Here is a 19,149-nt window from a genome sequence, read left to right on the forward strand (position 1 = left end):
ACATTTATGCATTAGTTTAAATGTAGTTCCTTTAATAATTCATAGTAAAGAAATATCATGCTTTAGGATATTAAAACTGAGCAATATGTTGGGAATTTCAGAGGTTAATGAATTAAATGTATTCACGTTTTGTTTAATCAATAATGGGTTTTTTTTTGTGTTTTGTTTTATTTTCAGAAAAAGAACAAAATCTCAGCCACGCGGCGGTTTCAATTAAAAGTGAGCCCTATTCTTACTGTATTTCTTGTAGAGAATAACACATAACAGGGTATGCATGCTTTTTTTTTTTTTTTTTTTTTTTTTTTTTATAAATTACAGCTGGGTGGGTTCAGTAATTAAAAATAATAGTTTTTGAAAGATTTATAGTTAAATTTAATGTTATTTGATTAAATGTCCACAAAACAAATTAGTTTCTGTTATCACTTATTTTATAACAGCTATAAACATTTGTTCCTTCACCAGCCCCTCTCTTTACACTCTAGAAGATAAAACCAAGAAAAAACTGTTTGTCAGGTTGGGAAGCTTACAGACTGTTACAACACACTGACATTGAAGACTCATTTAGTAAAAACTAAATAAAAACATCTCTTTAAAGCAAGTTTCATGATAATAAGAATAATTTTCTATTCACTCTCATATAATTCCTTTTGAATTAACTGTTACTATAGAGACAATAACATAAAAGAATGAAATTATTATATTATTTTAATATTTTCATTATTAGATGGCACTACTGTCAGAGCTGCTGTTATATTGTAAATTCAATTGTCCTGTGGTGTATATCAAGTAATTACACTGTGTCAAGTTAAGCGCCACAGTTTTTCCGTCTAAATTCATCCATAACAGGGCAAGCTGCTGAAGAAGGCAGCATCTATGCTTATAGATGAGAAAGAGCAGAACAAGCATGAGAGAGAGAGTGTTCTGAATGAGAGAGTCCCTCCACTCAAACTCTCTGGACTGTCTGTTCACGAGCTGCAGGTATAGACACAATGTCTTACACTACTGCCATTAGAGTATGAGATAGAGCTTTCTAAAACCCTGCCAGTTAATCATTTTTCAATCATTTCTTTACAGGAGCTTTGCAAAGATCTCCACCGCAAGATCGACACCGTTGATGACGCGCGATACGACCTTGAAATTAAAGTGGCCAAAAATGAAACTGAGGTATTGATAAAAATTTGCCAAAAGGTTCAATCCTCTGTAGTCTTTCAAAAATAAAAGAAATCAATATAAGTTAAAAAATTTAGCATTTACACCAGATAATTTGCCTTTAAGAATGTTTTAATGTGGATATATAAAAAATATACTCAGATTGTTATAAAGAAATAAAACTGGGGTTAATTTTTTTCTAGCTCAAACTATAATGTTGTTTAGTCTGTAGAATCATCAGTCACACTCGTGTCAGCTGGTAAATTAGATTGAAAAACTCTCTATCCTAATTTTGTTCTTCGTTTGGTGCTGACATTTTTCACACACCAGTCCTATTAAAACACATGTGACCCTGAAAAGGCAGAACTGTACGGTTAAATCTATTTATTATTTAAACAAACAGCTTTTCTGTTGACGTTTGTTACATTTGGTGAAAACACAGTGTGAACCTAGTAAGGTAATGTAGACTTGAAAATCATGCTTTGAGCAGCTCATCTGCCTTCAAATGTGTTTGGTGGCCGATAATAGATTTTAGTCTCCCATCACTTTGCGTCAATGTGTCTGAGTTCTGATACTACTGAGGCTAGTGATTACAGATGTATATATGTTTATTAGACAATAGACTAGTTGGGATTTAGTGCGATGATGGAATTCTCTTAAATTGCTCATATTATAAGTGGCCCTTCAGTTTGTTCTAACTCACCATCAGTCATTAACATCCTTAGGGTTAAACATTAGCATTGTTTAACCTTTTGAAATCCCAGGGTCCTACATTCAATCTGGTAAATCAGAACTGTTCCTATTACAGTTGCTGTAAACCATAAATAATTAATAGTAATTCCTTAATAATTAAATATCTGGTGTGAATTGTAATGGTGTTATCTTAAGAGTAAAACAAGAATAACACAAATGCTGTTTTGCTGTAGATCCAAACACTGACACAGAAGATCAGCGAAATCAAGGGTACCATGAACAGAACCAAACTGAAGAGGGTGAAGAAATCGGCCGACGCAATGCTGGGTGCTCTGACCGAATCCAAAATGTCATCGAAGGCAGACTTTAAAGCTAACCTGAAGACATTTAAGAAAGAGGAGGAGAAGGTAAGATGCCACACCAGGAGATCTGATTTATTGATAAGTCAGTATCTATGTATATATATATATATATATAAGTGAGCACTTTTTTATTATGAGTTTATTTCCCACAGAAAGAAGAGGTGACTGACTGGCGTAAAAACGTAGAGGCCATGTCTGGTATGGAGGGCAGGAAGAAGATATTTGATGCTGGTCAATGAACAATTTATAAATGCAGAAGAGAGTCAGCTGTAAACATGTCAGATGGGCTGAATCTTTTATGTTGTGTAATATTGTTTCATAGTTAAGCGACATTAAGCGCTAAATCATACATACATGGCATCCTCAAAACAAGCTGCCCCAAGAGACGAAGACATCATTGTGGAAAATGAAGTAAATCAAAAAAATAAGCTTGTAAAAAAAGATCTATGATCTGCAACGTTCCATGTATTTATCATTGCTCAAAGTTGTGTTGTGTCTCAGAGCATGTTGAAACTTGATCCGACCTGGCTGTTTTTGTGTCAGCATAAATTGATCTCATATACATTTACTTCTTAGAACTGATCAATAGGGAAAATGAATCTGGTAGAAAAGAGATGGCTGAAATGTACATGACTTTTGTGGTGTAGTGTTGTTTTGTAAGATGCCGGATACAGCAAACATTTCCAGTCACTTGGAAATCAGTGTAATAGCATTCCAAAATTAAATGCAATGTATTAATGAACTAGGTGTATGAAGTTTTCTTTACCTTTTGTTCCAGTGCTTTGATTGCAATATCTGCCATTGTTCTGATAAGTGGTAGCTCAGTGATAACGGCACTGGGTTACTGATCGTGTAGTTGGTGGTTCAAGCCCCGTATTGACCTTAACCCACTGTGCTCCAGGGGCACTATATCATGGCTGACCCTGCTCGACCTGTTTTTTTAACATCGCTAGGATTGCTGTGAAGGAATAATTTCATTGTGGCAATTCAATGCTTTATAAAAATGTTGCTTTTAGAGTGTAGCTGATAAAATATAACAAAGGTTTTAACTTCTCACATATTGTTTGGCTATGATGCAACTTCTAAATTTTTTAAATAATTTTTTCATATTCTACTCCCTTAAACGTGGTTTGGCATGGTCAGATCATTCTGGCAGACTTCTCCCTTTATAGGGTCAAACAATGGGAAACTGACCTAGGTTGTGCAGTGGTATGATAAGTAAAAGAAGCTACAAGGGATATAGTCTATTTTAATGCTCCACTCATAAGAGGCCATTGAAACTACAAATGTCATTGTTGCATTGTTTCATTACTACACACTCCTCAGTCTTTTGGGCTTTCGAAGATATGTTTTCCTAAATGTATTAAAATGTATTGACTTTTGACATTATAATGAAGAGACTTTAACTCCTAACCAGTGGAATCTAATCTTTGAGGTTAGATTTTTCTCAGGTAATTTGGCTATACCTATACACCTCTAATGTCTGTCAAGTTTTTCCCAGTTGTTATATAAATTTACATCAACTTTAAGTAACAAAGAGTCATTTTAATGTCGGTTTTCTTGTCTTTTTTGTTTTGTTGCTTATTTATCTTCTGTCCTTTAAAAATTACAACCTGGAAATACTATTGAAAAAGATTTCCATAAAATAGTTACACAAGAAATCATATATATATATATATATATATATATATATATATATATATATATATATATATATATATATATATATATATATATATATATATATACAGTACAGACCAAAAGTTTGGACACACCTTCTCATTCAAAGAGTTTTCTTTATTTTTATGACTATGAAAATTGTAGATTCACACTAAAGGCATCAAAACTATGAATTAACACAATTTATATTTTGAATTATATACATAACAAAAAAAGTGTGAAACAACTGAAAAATGTCATATTCTAGGTTCTTCAAAGTAGCCACCTTCTGCTTTGATTACTGCTTTGCACACTCTTGACATTCTCTTGATGAGCTTCAAGAGGTAGTCACCTGAAATGGTCTTCCAACAGTCTTAAAGGAGTTCCCCGAGAGATGCTTGGCACTTGTTGGCCCTTTTGCCTTCACTCTGCGGTCCAGCTCACCCCTAAACCATCTCGATTGGGTTCAGGTCTGGTGACTGTGGAGGCCAGGTCATCTGGCGCAGCACCCCATCACTCTCCTTCTTGGTCAAATAGCCTTGATGCCTTTAGTGTGACTCTACAATTTTCATAGTCATGAAAATAAAGAAAACTCTTTGAATGAGAAGGTGTGTCCAAACTTTTGGTCTGTACTGTATATATATATATATATATATATATATATATATATATATATATATATATATATATATATATATATATATATATATATATATATATATATATATAGTTTTTTCTAAGAGGTAGGTGCAATGTCTTACATTTACAGCATTTGGCGGACACCCTTATATAAAGTTACTTACAGTTATTAAGCAATCAAGGGTTAAGGGCCTTGCTCAAGGGTCCAGCAGTGGATAAGATTTTGGATTTCTGATCAGGAGGTTATGGTTTCAAATGCCACCACCATAACCTCCTGATCAGAAATCCAACATCTTATGCACAGAACTTCAAGTTTTTCTTTCTAACTTTCTCAATAATCCACAGTTCAAGATTGGTGAGTCAGCAAAATTGTGCTGCATATTTTCAATAATAGATTTCTATAACGAGAGAAGGTCAGGAGAGTGCCATTTAATGTAACTCAATAGGTTTGTTTGTTTCATAGTAGTTTAACATTAAGTCCACTATTAAAAATTTATTTATTTTATTAAATTTTTCTACCAATTGCACTATAGTTACAAACTATAGTACAAACTTTTTTATTGTAGTTACTGAATAATAATTAAATAATAAACCAGGAGTTTATGGTGTTGGTATATGTTACTAGTAAGAATCTGTAAATGCTCTGACATTGCTATTGTACCCCCTTATTTGCAGAAACAGAAACCCAAAATTTTGGCAGAGATTGCAGAAATGCACAGTATTTTCTCACTGGTGTACACAACAGGAACAAAAAAATAAGCTGCATTGGCAATGTGCAATTATAACAACAATTCAAGTTCAAACCTTTTTCTAAAACTAAAATACTGGAAAGGATAAGTTTATTGTTTGAGAAGGATGAAAAACAAAACTAAATAAAAGAGCCCTGCATAAGAGAATTCCTCTTCTGGAATTATTTAGCTTGTTTTTTCAGGAGCTTCAGTTTGGGTTTGATGACAGTTTCCTGTATTTGTGCTAATATTTAAAAAGCCAATTTTAAGCAAACCTGACCATAAATTCTTACTGATTTTAAAATATGATTATTTTTGCCAGACTACATGGGGAACATTCATTTCTCCAGTGCTTTGTAATATTCAGTAGTTTTTTTTCCGGCATTAGAAAGTCTTCAGGACAGAGTACACTTTGGTTTTGGTTTCTTGGTAACATGAATGATGTGTATTGGGATATAATATAAAAAAGTTTAAAGAGCATTTGGTAAAGGATTCATATTTTTATCAATGTATGTATCGATGATTTATATCAATGTTTATATGTTCCCCAATGTAAGTTATAACAGAAATGAATTTCTTTGTACAGATTTTCCAGAACAGTAATTATAAGTCGAAAAGTATGACATGCAATCTATAAAAAAAAATTATTTTAATCCATGGTAAAGTTAAAAAATTAAAGGAATAATATGAGTAACTTTTTGAAAAAATTGCCTTTGTTGGCATATCACACTATCACTCAGTTTATATTTTTTCTTTTTCTAAAATTGTATCCACTGTCTAAGCTCAGCACAATAATGTTTTTCTGTGCGATTCATCCTTAGGAACTATGCAGTGATCACAACCAAAAATTTTACAAAATAGATGAAAGTCAAAGTTGGCAATATATGCACCACAAGTTCAATCACACATTTGCAGTTTTCTGGTTCTTTACTGGGATATTATTGATGTGATTAACATACTTATATTTTGTTTACCTCAGATCGCAGAGTTGTCCCATAAAATCTTTCAACACAAAGAAAAAATGAATAGACGTGGCATGCAGCGTACTGCAATGTATAACTGCATTCTGGAACTTTGAGTCCAGCATTTGCTTTTCTCCAAAAAAAATACACTGAACACTTTTGAAAAAATGGTGAGTGAGAAAGAAGTTCATGCTTTTGTTTTTTTAAGAGCTAACTGATTTTTTTAAGAGCTAGCTTTTCACATAAAGGAAACAAAAACACAATACAAACTAACAAAATAGCCTCCGAATCAAAACGAACATTACAAATACTTTAATATAAACATATGTTTCATGCACATCATCATGCACAGGAGAGGCTTCTGTCTGGTCAGTGGTCACTCTCTGGTCACTCTGAGGTAAAGCCCTGATCGGTGGAGTGTTGCAGTGATGGTTGACCTACAAGTTTCTCACATGTCCTTACATGATCTCTGGAGCTAAATCAGAATGACATTTGAGTTCTTAGTCACTTTTTAAGAAGGCACTTGTCTCTGATTGCTCATCTCTAGGAAGAGTCCTTTTTGTTCCAAACCTCTTTTTTTTAAAAACAAATCTTAGCAGTGACTGTTCTTTTGGGAACCATCAATTTTTTTTTGTAATCTCCCCCAGATCTGTGTATAGACACTATCCTATCCTAGCTCTGTAGCCTGTTCATTTGTTCTCGTTTCTTGGTTTTTGCTCTGATATGCATTTTTTATCTGGTAGACCTATATAAAAAGATGTGTCTTTCCAAAACGTAATCAGTCAATGGAATATGGTTCAACTGGACACCAATCAAAGTGCTGAAACAACTTCAAGATTATGCAGAGAAATAGGATTTACCTGAGCTACATCAGTTATTTTAAATTCAAGCATTTTAAATGTATAGAAAGTCATAAGAAGTCATGTTTTTGCTGTGTGATTATGGGATATAGAGTGTACAATGATATATTAAAATGCTTTAAAGCATTTATCAGAATGCTGAGACATTATAAATTAGATGGGGCCTGAATATATTCAGAATGTACTATATGTAATGTGTTTCAGAGTGGAATTCAGCCTTAAGTGACCTCATCAATCATGTATTGTAGTAAAATATTTTTAATCTGAAACATTTTCTTTTTTCATGAAACTTTGATGACATCCTGGTGTAGTTCAAGAGGACAGAATTAATTCAGTCAGTCCAAAATAAAAATTGTGATAAATGATAAATGATTCACATGAACAAAAGAATATTTAGTTTCGTAACTGATTCAAACATACTGTGTCTATCTTAGTGTTTGAAACCTTATACCAGAATAATTTGATACCCCAAACTTCTTTAGACTCACATGGTCAGATTCAGACTAGTGCAGCATACAAACATTGTATTATTTGACATTGAAACCAGTGTCCTTAGGGCAGAACCTCTGCTAGGACCTGCTCCCAGTTTGCCAGTTTGATGAGATAACAACACAAAGCCATTTTAAGTCAGGGGACTTGTTGCATTTGTTCAAATGTTATCAGCAGACATTAGGACTAAAAATAAGCCAGCGGCAAAGGGGCCAGCGATAATTCTTGACACCTCTGTCCTGGACAAGGTCCACACAGAGAGTTCACATTACAATAACAAAATGCATCTACCTGCTTCCAAAAGTCAAAATAAAACTGGTGATTTACTGTGCTGAGATCCCCGATGAGCTGCTTGTGCATGAGCTTAGAAATGGTCACATACATTTAATTCTGAATAATTAGCCTAATTGACCTGAGAAATATTGAATGTAATCTCAATATGACTCCTGCCATAGCTTCAAATACATCAAATCTAGACTTATACTCTTTATTTTTTTACACTATATACAGGTAGTCGTCGACATACAACCTATTACGACCACAATCGCTAGCCGCGGCGTACGACAGTGCGTACCAGCTTCCGACATCATTTCACAGTACTGTACATTCAGCCTACTCTACTTACGACCAAATCGTGTTACGACGGTCTGTCAGTCCCAATCGTGGTCGTAAGTCGACGACTACCTGTACATCTTCCAATAAGCTACTCTGCAAGTTATTGTTTAGTTTGAATTACTGAATTAAAAACGGAGATGTTCAGTCACTTTTGGACCAAACCAGGATCCTGTCACTCTCAACAATGATCGGCAGAAAGCATGTCATACAAAAAACTTCTTAACCTTTGTCTCAGTGTAAGACAACGTGCCATTTTAATGTACCCTAATGGAATTTAATCTTTTGCCACCAACAGGGGCATCCAAACTCCACCACACCTAAGCCTGCATGCCCCAAGTCAAATAAAAGTTGTTTTATTATGCCACTTAACTACAGAATGACCAGCAGAATGTCCAAGGCTGATGTCTATTTTAGTGATGCACTCACATGGGTGTTAGAAACTATATATCTGAACCATTTTCCTCTATCCATCTTCAGCGAGTTTGTGCTCTTGCTGGACTTTTCTTCCTCGAAATAAAGAAGGTAAGCCTTGTTTTAGTCATTATCAGAGGATCCATTTCGATTTAGCGTGTCTGATGCCAAACAATGCATGCATTAAGCAATTCTCGAGAGTGTTGCACTGTTATTGGCACCTCAATGTCAAAACCTGGTTCAGTGTTACACTGCTGGAAAGTGCAACGGGCCATTCTTCACTCATTCACATGCCACTGAAATCGGTTGCGATCCATGTCGATTTTCAACTATGCCTAAACTCTACAGTGCTATGTGCAGCGGTTGTTCCAATGAAGACAAATTAATAAAATGTCCCTGTCAGTGTTTAAATATCAAAATACAGTCATTGAATAATGATCATTTAAATGATCATTTATCCGGGGTTTGTATAATTATGCATTTGCTAAGAATTGTTTTGTAGTCATATTGCTTTTTTTGTGAAATAAAGTGTGTAAAAAAATGAGTGCAACCTCTCCACCTTTAGTTGAGTTTCAGCTAAATGGCATAATGAGCCATTCATTACAATTCATTCAATGCGTTAAAATATTTTATCCTTGCAGGACAAACAAGAAGAAATGGCTGATGGGTAAGTGATGCTATAAAACAAAACAAATATGAACAACTCTATCAAACTTGTTTGTTTGTATGTTTAACTAAACCCTTCTCCACTTTCTTTTCCTCCTCCTCAAACAGACCGGTGAGTTTCAACATGTTCAAAATTCAGAACCAATCAAGATCTTTGCAGTTTTATCTATATTAAAAACATGAAAGGATGTTTGTACCTTAGAACAGTGTACTTTTGAATATTTCAGATTTTTTCTGATTTCTGATATTTCCAACATACAGTATAAAATATGTAAAATATGTCTTGCATGTACTTAAAGGTACAATTATCTATTTAAATAATACCTTTCACTCTGTTCAGGAAAATGTGGGGTAATTATTTAAACACATAGCACAGTAAGATTTAAGTAAAAAAAAAAAAAAAACATGCCATGACTCCTGACTCCATGACAATTTTTTTCCCCCCAAGACAGAGAAATAATAATAAAAAACAAGAACAAAAACTACTTCTTAACAATTTTTAACCATGAAGAAATTGGTTGAAAATAGGATTGAAGTTAGACTTGGTACACTATCCCTGAACTTGAGTAAAGATACAATTTCCCTGCTTAAATATAACTCCAGTAACTCCAGTAAAAGTTTATATTTATACTGGAGTAAAAGGACAGTTTTTTTTTTTTTTACTGAATTTAAGTATTAAAAGTACCACTCTACAGTATATTTAAAAAATGTATACAGTTCATTGTTCCATTCTTCTGCACATCAGACGTTTTAGAGGGAGAGATTGTTATGTTACAGATACATGTTACACCTGTGGCTTTACATTATGTTTTTATAAAATGCAGTGGAGTAAAAATTTAAGAAAAAAAAAAAAAGATACTACACAATGTATTCAATTCAACTCATTTTTATTTGTACAGCACTTTTACCAATGGGCAATTTCTCAAAGCAGCTTTGCACAGATGATGCGGTAATAAAGAATAAATCAGAATGCACTTATAAGTACACTATAAGTGTAAGGTGGTCCCTAATGGAAAAACTTTCTGAGATGGCATAAGGAAGATAACTTGAGAGAAACCAGACTCAAGAGAACCAATACTAATGCACTGTTAATGTGCATGTACAAAACACAAATGGATTTGTCATACAAACCACATCATATTGAATATGTATTTTATGAATCCTTCAGAAAAAGAGCAAGATTTCCTCTGGACGTCGGCTTGGGTTGAAGGTAAAAAATAAATAATTATGCACACAGTCAGTTTATACTTGCTAGTATTTACTGATTTAGTTTCCTTATAGATCAAGATGCTAAACACAGCCCAGGAGATGCTCATATTAGAGAAGCAACAGAAGAAGAAAGAGAAGGAGGACACACTGAGCGAGAGGGTTCCGCCTATAAAGCTTTCGGGTTTCACCGTCCAGGAACTACAGGTAGACATATAGCCATCTTAAAGCTCATTTTAACACAGTTGATTTCTTGACTCTATTGTTTGTTTGTCAATTTGGTTCAGGTTCTTTGCAGGGATCTCCATTGCAAGATTGATGTAATTGATGAGGAGCGCTACGACATTCAAGTCAAGGTGTCCAAAAATGACAAAGAGGTATGAGGAATTAATGATAGGAATAGTTCAGTATTGGTTTTCTAGACTGTTGGGGAAAAAGGAAATATCATAGCCTGATGAGAAAACCGGCCTGAATTTGGCATGCTTCAGGAATGTAGACCCATTCCTGTAAAGACACGGACAACAGGAAGCCCTCTGATGACTTCAGGCATCAGTTAGCCTTGATAATGCTTATATAATTTAAAATTTCATAAAATAATGTAACCGTTCATAATTGGTATGTTTCCTGAAACAGATAGAGGAAATGACAAGGAAGATCATCGAAATGAGAGGCAAGATGAAGAGGCCTACTCTGAAGAGAGTAAGGATCTCAGCCGAGGCTATGCTCAGTGTCCTCCTCGGCTCCAGACACAAAGAGTCCTTTGACTTCAAAGCCAATCTGAAAACAGTGAGGAAGGAGGAGGAGAAGGTAAGAACATTTCACATTATCTCTCCTGCTTATTGATAGGAGCTCCAGGCTTAAAGAGGAAGTGGTAGGTCAGAGATTAAGGCTCTGGGTTACTGATCAGAAGGTTGGGGTTCAAGAGTGGCAGCTTGGCAATAACAGAGCTTGAGGAGCACTGTATCATGGCTGACCCTCCGCTCTGACCCCAGCTTCCTAACATTGCTGAGATATGCATAGGAAGAATTTCACTGTGCTGGTAAAAGCATCTTTCTTACTTCTTTTCCTGAAGGTGTCAAACAGCATAAATATTTGACTGGGAATAATGCAGAGCTAATGCAAAGTTAATGCAGGGATAAAGAAGGTTAATGCATAGATAATGCATGGCTAAGGCATGGTGGAAGCATTGGTAAATCCTCCTATGTGTCCAAGGTCCTGTGTTTAGCCCTATGTTGCTTTATTTATTTCTGTGATGTAAGACACAGTACCAGCACTGAGAACTCCTAGTCCACTAGGTGGGGAACTTCCAAATAAAAGGTTGGGGAACCTGTCATAATAAAAGAGACACTGAGGAGACCCATAAAGCATTTTCATGGAGCACAAAAAATCCAAGATCTAAGATGAGATAAGATAAGCACTGTCCTGTTTCCTATTTACTAAAATAATTTATTATAAAAGCAAATCGAAGCTAATTATAGAATGTGATGTTCAAAAAGCACATACAAATCTCATTGTTAGGTGTCCACAAACTTTTGTTAGTATATTGTATAACAAAATGCTAAAGCTTTTTCCTCACTGTACTGCTGTGACCTACACAGAAAGAAGAGGTGACTGACTGGCGTAAGAATGTGGAGGCCATGTCTGGAATGGAGGGCAGGAAAAAGCTATTCAATGCGGGTCAATAGGAGATAAATATTTTTAAAGGTCAGATTATCTAATGGGCATGCCTTTAGATTTCGAAATACATAATAACAACAAATTCAGCAATAAAAATTGTTGCTTTTAACTACATTTGTTGTACATTCTATACAGTTATGCAATGTTTACTGTTCAGTTTTACTGTAACCTCTGCACATTTCAGATCACTGATGAGCTCAATAGCTGCAGTCAGCTTCACACTGAGATCTACATCAAGACAATAATAGAAAAAAAAGTTGAAAGGCTTCATCCAGATTAGAGTTTGACGAGTTTAAGTTTTGATTTGTATTGTGATGTGTAAAACTGCTATAAATGTTTTTTTTTTTTTATGTTATTTGCTAAGGCAAGTTTTTAGAGAATTGCATGGCTGCATAAATATTTGTATAAGTGTATGTGTGTACTGCTAGAGCATCTTATTGCTATAACATATTCTTGTTCTTTAATGATGGTGACGTAAATCCAGCAGCGTGTTAGGGTCAATCCCTGTTCTATCAAGAAGTTGAAATAAAACAATATGAGTGTTTAAACTTGTTAGAAATTGTAATATTTCTTATGATATTGAAATGAATTTCATTTTTCAAGTTGGATAATTAATGCTGCAATTAAAATATCTTGCTTTTACATTTATCACTTCTCATTTACTTTGATTTAGTGAACATACCTGTTCTTATGTGTGAACATCAACAACATTTTGATTAGTTTATCTGATACACTTGACTCAACCTTCCTCTAGTGAACTTATGTCCAGCTTATTATTCATGCAGGGGCAGGACGTTCACAGGCAAAGCACTAGAACATTAGGTACCGAGGCTATTTTAGTGACCCACTCACAAAGGCTTTAGACTCTATAAATATGCTGCCTTTCTCTGTCAGTACACTTTGAAGTATTACGACTGTCCAAGAGAAGGTAAGTTTTAATTTATCTTCATGTCCAAGTATACATAGAAATTTAACAGCAGCAGATTTAAAAAGTTCGGATTATGATGATAGTTTGCTTTCTGGTTAATAAAGAGATTCTCTATAAATGCTGTAATATTGCAGAGGTGGCAAATATACACACATCCTTCACTTAAGTAGAAGTGCAGATACTCATGTTTTAGAATACTTGGGTAAAAGTTGAAGTACTGACTACACTTGTTTACTCAAGTTAAAATAAAATGTTTGGGTTCTGACATAGTAAAAAGTAACCTTTACTACTACCTGTTTTAGTGTCACGCTGGTAACTGGACCTCACATTATATTAATATTAGGGCTGTCAAATGATTAAAATATTAACGAGTTAACTCACGAATAATCACAACTTAAACACATCTTATCTGTTTTAAATGTACCTTAAATAAATACTTTTGAAGTTTTTAATACTCCAATCAACATGGACATGGACAAATATTGGTGCCTTATGCAAATGTATGTTTATTATTAGTGAAACAAAACTCATAGAGCATGAAGACAAAATATTCTTGTAAACTGTACCTCTTCTAACTTTAATTTGGATTACCTATTCAGAGAATATTTGTTTTTCGATGTGAATTGGTTTATTTACAAGTGGACATTTCAAGCTTTCTATTCATATATTTATTATGTCTGTGAGGCAAGTATTCACTAAGATTCAGGTTTTATTTTTGTGTCTGTGAAGAGAAGAGACAGACGGCAGAGAGCGTCCCATGTCTGTTTTCTTTATTTTACAAAAGCACAGCATTTTGTTGTTATTATGAGTGCATACAAATACACAAATGATTTATTGTTCTTATCTGTACGATCAAAAAAGGCGTTTCGGCGTTATGAGGAAAACATGCCACAAAAAAGCACGTTTGTCGACCCCAGATGGTTAATTGTGTGCATCATGGTTTGGCACATCAGTAAAACAAATGTTTACTGATTTAAAAAAAATAATAATTTTTGACAGCCCTAATAACCTAGTAACCTATGTTAGTTCCCACCTCTGTAATATTGTATTGTATTATAAATCTGACTATTATACCTATTTAACACTGATACATGCATACAGCTCTTATGTTGTCTTGGTTAAAACAATTGCAGAATGTAACATCATGAAATTAAAGAGTTATAGAATGTAAAAATGAACAATTATAAATTAAAGAAAGAAAGAAAGAAAAAATAATAAATGCTATTAAAAGGAACTGTTTTATCTGTTGATAGCAAATAATAATAATAATAATAAAACAAAAAACAACAACCAAGAGTCTGATATGTCTGATAGTGGGTGAGTATTTCCAGATTATTTTTTGTGATAAATGTATATGAATACTAAAGTTGGATTATTATGTAGTATAATACTATATAAAATATATACTATACTATATGTAAATTATACTATGTATAATATTTTTTTTATTTGTTTGTATTTTATGGCTATTAATGTCATCGGCTTTAGAGTGGTGAGTACAAATTACAGGCATAAAAAATATTCTCTGGAAGGATTTTACAAATAAAAGTTTAATTTGGTTACATACTGTACACAAGCCTATGTTTATTTAGCATTTGTGCATCAAATTTATCTGTTTTCCATACTATGCTTTTTATTCAGAAGAAACCAAAGCCCAAAATCTCGGCATCCCGACGATTATACCTAAAGGTTGGTATTATGCAGTGTTTCCGATATACAGTAACATACATTCAAGCCTATGCTAAAAAAATTTCCTTATATTTATATGACTATTATTGCTAATAATATATTATGATATTAGTTTTGCGAGGTGTTCTCATGGCCACATCAACACTCGAACTCTTTGTCATGTTCCTTAAACCATTCCAGAACAGGTTTTGCAGTGTGGCTGGGAGTGTCTTTCTGCTAAAATAGGACACTGCTATTAGTGAATAACGTTGTGCACATGAGTGTACTTAGTTTGCATGTACTTGATTAGGCAGGTGGTACGTGCCAAAAAAAACATTTCCACACGAATGCCAGGAGGCCAGGTTTCACAGCAGAACATTGCCCAAATTATCACACTGTCACTGCTAGCTTGCCTTCTTGCCCTGTAGTGTATCATCTTACCAGACCACTTTCTTCCATTGCTTGTTTCAGTTCTGATGCTCACATGCACATTGTTGATTGTGTCAGTGGTTTACATGGCTCAGCATGTCCTATACACACAATGCTGCTATGCACTGTGTGTTCTGACACTTTCTATTATAGGCAGCATGAACTTTTTCAGCAATATCAGCTCTCCTGTGAGATCAGGTAACACAGGCTAGCTTCCAATCCCCAAATACACCAGTGATGTACATGGCTCCATTGCTGATTACTTGGATGTTCTTTTTTAGACCACTTTTGATAGGTACTGACTACTGAATACTGGGGAAAACCCCACAAGATCTACAGTTTTAGACATCCAGCCGTTTAAATCTGGCCCTTGTCAGATCTTTACACTTGCTAATTTTTCCTGCTTCCAACAATTGACTTTTTACTTGCTGCCTAATATATTCCACCCCTTGACAAGTGCTACTTTAAACAAATCTATCAATCTACCTTATTTACTTTCCCTGTCAGTGGTTTTAATGTTATAGCTAAACAGTGTGTATGTTAGGCTTACTATGGTAAATACATGGTTAGGCATTTATTTAATCATCCTTAATATTTGCAAACCAGTAATTGCATTCTCAAAAGAATGTGTACAAACAGCACAAGGCATTGGATTTCTTCCAAAAGCTGGTACTTTTCTCAAAATTCTTAGTTCATCTCTTAAATGTTAGTAAGATAGTTTGAAATGTTTTGTCAGTATGAAGGTTCATAGTTTCAGTATTTCCTGATGTAAACTACGGTTTTGATTACAATGTTTAAAAATGCACACGGCTGAATTTCTTCTGTATTCCATTTATGAATTTTAACAGCACATGTTAATTTTTTTGATTGCATATTTGATTTATTATTGATTATAAAAGACCAGGCAGGTTTCACACTTTTACTGTAGTTCGCTAATGTCGGTTGATTTTCTGGTTGTTTATACATTTTCAGAAATTTTAGTTCTGTGTTTTGCTCTATTGCCATTTGAAGGTTCATGAGATTTACCTTTAACCTATTTAAGAGAACTAGTTGATGATTTGTTGTTCTGATGCTGTACACGTCCCTCTATTAGTGAAATTCAAGATTCATCTGCACAATTTTTTTATTCAAGACACATTTACAAAACAGTTTCATATAAATTTCAAATTGACAGATTATGACAACTGGTTTAAACATTTTGCATTTACAGTAATGACTTATGAAATAAAAGGACGTCGAGATGCTATGGGGGTTAAAACTATTCATTTGAAACTAGTATAATATATTTTGATCAACATGACCAACAACTGATAATGCAGACAATTGTACACAATCAAATATATGAATGTACAAAAGCATTTACAATTTGATCAAAGAAACAAGAAACGTTTTTATGATGAGCACAAGTGACTAAATTATGTGGATTTTGAACAAGTAGTTTCGAGAATTTTATTTTTGATCTGAGAAATGTTCCAAAGCAACTGAGGAAAAACTGTAAATGTAGACCAATTGTATTGCGCTCTATTTGTGTGTTAGTAAGTTTCCTTATTCCCAAGAACGACAATTATTGTAGGACCATGATGGTTTCAAAAGCTGCAAGACTTTAATTCTGCTTCATTAAAAGCATATTATTTTACATGTATATTTTAGGATTATCTGTTTGAAAACAGAATTTGACAGACCACAATGTTTAGTTTGGTCAGAATTTAAATTCAAGTTTGGACTGGATTCAGCGATCTATTTTTCTTTTCATGAGAACCTGTCCAACTTGTACACCAGCTCTGATTTTAATTGCATTTTTGTACATGTGTAATTTATGCAGATGTAATGCGTCTAGCTTACAATGGTTTTAATTCTGATTAGTAGGTCTATATGTAATCTTCATCACATTTCTTGAATTGGGAATAATCTATATTGAGAAATAGAGAAACGATAAAGCCAATATATTCATTTTGCCAATTATTCATTCATTTATTCATGCATTCTCACTTCCGTTAGTTTTCCTTTCTTTTTAGCTAATTCATTTGCACCAACAATCTAATATGTGATTGTCCATATTCAGCTGCTAATTAATCTTGTACTCATTATTGCAGACCAAAATTCTGAAGAAAGCTAGCACTTTGTTGGAGGAAGAAAAGAAAGAGAAAGTGATTGAGAGAGAGAGAATCCTCAGTGAAAGATTGCCTCCTCTCCAGCTGAGTGGTTTATCATTGCAAGACTTACAGGTAAAAATTATTCCTAGTCTATCCATCATACAGAATTCACAGGCGCATATCTTATGTTTACAGTATGTTTTCTGTTTGGTAATGTATGTTATTTTATACATCTCTGTTCATTTCACAGACTTTGTGTAAAGAACTGCATCGCAAAATCGATGGTGTTGATGATGACCGCTACACCGTTGCATCTAAAGTTGCTAAAAATGAGAAAGAGGTGAGGGTTTAACTTTACAGTCTAATACATACAACATGGTGGTATATTAGTAAGTGCACTACATTTAAAAAAAGATAATGTAATAATCCCCAGAAAGATATATAGGAAACATTGCTTCTGTTGACTTCTGATAATGTGTAAGAGATAGCAAATACATTTATTTTTTTATTTGTTTGTCTTTACATCATTTAGATTAACGTGATATTTTACTACACATCGTTGTAGGATTAACGATTCCATCCGAGAAAACCATTGAGAAATTGAGATATTACCTTTATTTCTGGTTAGTTTAAGAAAACTAGCAAATACTAGAGTAACACACCACATTTCACTAAATGATTAAGGTGCCTTGAACCTATAACAGAATTATAAATAAGTGGACCCATATGAAACCAAAAGGGCTTGACTTTTTATTTATTTATTTATTTATTTATTTATTTATTTATTTATTTATTTATTTATTTATTTAATTATTTTACAAAATCTATTATGCAAAAGTTTCCAAAAACCCAATGACAAAACAGTTATACGTTCAAATTTTCTTAACCGTTTGAATCTATTTAAGCTGCTTGATCTATTAATGTAATCAACATTCACTTCACTTTTGTTTCAGGTTGCGGATTTAAACCACAAAATCTTCGAGCTCAAGGGCAAAATGAAGAGACCCAACCTGAAGAGGGTAAGAGTGTCTGCGGAAGCAATGCTCGGCGCTCTGCTCGGCTCCAGACACAAAGAGTCCATTGACTTCAAGGCCAACCTTAAGACAGTCAAGAAAGAAGAGGAGAAGGTTAAAGTTCTTCTTTTTTTTTTTTACACATAGCGTTGTCTACTCAAAATTGTTGGACTGTTCATTAGGCCTAAACCTTGAGTCTTCAAGAAATACCTGTTTAAATATTACAGTATTTAATTCAAAAGTGGTGTGGTCCTGTGTTTTAAAGTAGTTCAAATGATTTTTTTTTCCAGAGAGAAGATACTGACTGGAGGAAGAACGTGGATGCCATGTCTGGTATGGAAGGCAGAAAGAAGATGTTTGCTGGAACATAATATAATGAATGGAAATAAATCCAATACAAATCGAAAACTGCACCCAGTGTAAAATTCAACACTGTGACTCAAAAGGCGTCAGTGGAAACACATATAGAATGCATTTGTGTATGATAATTTATAATTATTATATTTTTTTTGTATAATAATGATGGTATTATAGCAAAATGTTGTTTATATGTGATATCAACCTAATAAAGTGGCATTTGTCTATAAGTAATTTTGCGTTTGATTGAGACTTCTTGAAAACCGATACTTAAGAAAAAAACCGAGATTTATTTCACTGTGAAAATTGCATTCCAGACCTAAAACTGAAAGCCAAATTTTTTGCACAATTTTAAACTTTTGTTTCTACATGCAGTGTTACTTAATAAAGAAGCTTATGATTTATTTGGATGTCAGTTGTTACAAACCCAAGCAATGTAATCTAATATTTAGTAAATGTACACATAAACAAAAGTTTATGCATAAAAACCTGTATTTCTACATGCAGTGTTGCTAAACATCAGATTGCATTGCTTAAGTTTATAA

The 19,149-nt window shown here is 33.8% G+C and overlaps 2 protein-coding genes across 4 annotated transcripts; both read left to right on the forward strand.

Annotated features, from left to right (window-relative positions):
* Positions 1–74: 74 nt before the first annotated feature.
* On the forward strand, positions 75–2,946 carry LOC310736916 (troponin I, slow skeletal muscle-like). Of its 2 annotated transcripts, XM_083560916.1 has the most exons (6): positions 183–219; positions 463–513; positions 847–978; positions 1,075–1,164; positions 2,076–2,249; positions 2,357–2,946. In XM_083560916.1, the coding sequence occupies exons 3-6, from the start codon at positions 874–876 to the stop codon at positions 2,441–2,443; spliced, it is 456 nt and encodes a 151-aa protein (XP_083417042.1). In that variant the 5' UTR covers positions 183–219; positions 463–513; positions 847–873; the 3' UTR covers positions 2,444–2,946. The 2 variants fall into 2 exon arrangements, with proteins under 2 accessions (XP_083417041.1, XP_083417042.1); XM_083560915.1 differs by lacking the exon at positions 463–513 and having other exon boundaries at positions 75–219.
* A 5,579-nt stretch (positions 2,947–8,525) lies between these two features.
* On the forward strand, positions 8,526–18,838 carry tnni4b.3 (troponin I4b, tandem duplicate 3). 2 transcript variants are annotated; one of them, XR_014536704.1, is made up of 10 exons: positions 8,526–8,678; positions 9,209–9,238; positions 10,402–10,443; positions 10,515–10,646; positions 10,727–10,816; positions 11,073–11,246; positions 12,038–12,143; positions 12,301–14,365; positions 14,686–14,733; positions 17,235–17,353. XR_014536704.1 is itself a non-coding variant. In XM_083560904.1 (6 exons), exons 1-6 carry the CDS (start codon positions 14,507–14,509, stop codon positions 18,616–18,618), a joined length of 555 nt encoding a protein of 184 aa, XP_083417030.1. In that variant the 5' UTR covers positions 14,492–14,506; the 3' UTR covers positions 18,619–18,838. The 2 variants fall into 2 exon arrangements, 1 of the variants encoding a protein (XP_083417030.1); XM_083560904.1 differs by lacking the exons at positions 8,526–8,678; positions 9,209–9,238; positions 10,402–10,443; ... (3 more) ...; positions 12,038–12,143; positions 12,301–14,365 and adding exons at positions 14,492–14,536; positions 17,485–17,574; positions 18,188–18,361; positions 18,538–18,838 and having other exon boundaries at positions 17,235–17,366.
* Positions 18,839–19,149: the final 311 nt, after the last annotated feature.

The sequence above is a fragment of the Silurus aristotelis genome (assembly GCF_946808225.1).
Source record: "Silurus aristotelis genome assembly, chromosome: 14".
Lineage (NCBI taxonomy): Eukaryota > Metazoa > Chordata > Actinopteri > Siluriformes > Siluridae > Silurus > Silurus aristotelis.

Bases quoted from the DNA above. Each gene is read 5' to 3' on its own strand.
- LOC310736916 (XM_083560915.1), top strand. From the start codon at position 874: ATGCTTATAGATGAGAAAGAGCAGAACAAGCATGAGAGAGAGAGTGTT. The intron at 1,165-2,075 runs GTATTGATAAAA...GTTTTGCTGTAG, and splicing joins TGGCCAAAAATGAAACTGAG to ATCCAAACACTGACACAGAA. The intron at 2,250-2,356 runs GTAAGATGCCAC...TATTTCCCACAG, and splicing joins TTAAGAAAGAGGAGGAGAAG to AAAGAAGAGGTGACTGACTG.
- tnni4b.3 (XM_083560904.1), top strand. From the start codon at position 14,507: ATGGCTATTAATGTCATCGGCTTTAGAGTG. The intron at 14,734-17,234 runs GTTGGTATTATG...TCATTATTGCAG, and splicing joins CCCGACGATTATACCTAAAG to ACCAAAATTCTGAAGAAAGC. The intron at 17,575-18,187 runs GTGAGGGTTTAA...CTTTTGTTTCAG, and splicing joins TTGCTAAAAATGAGAAAGAG to GTTGCGGATTTAAACCACAA.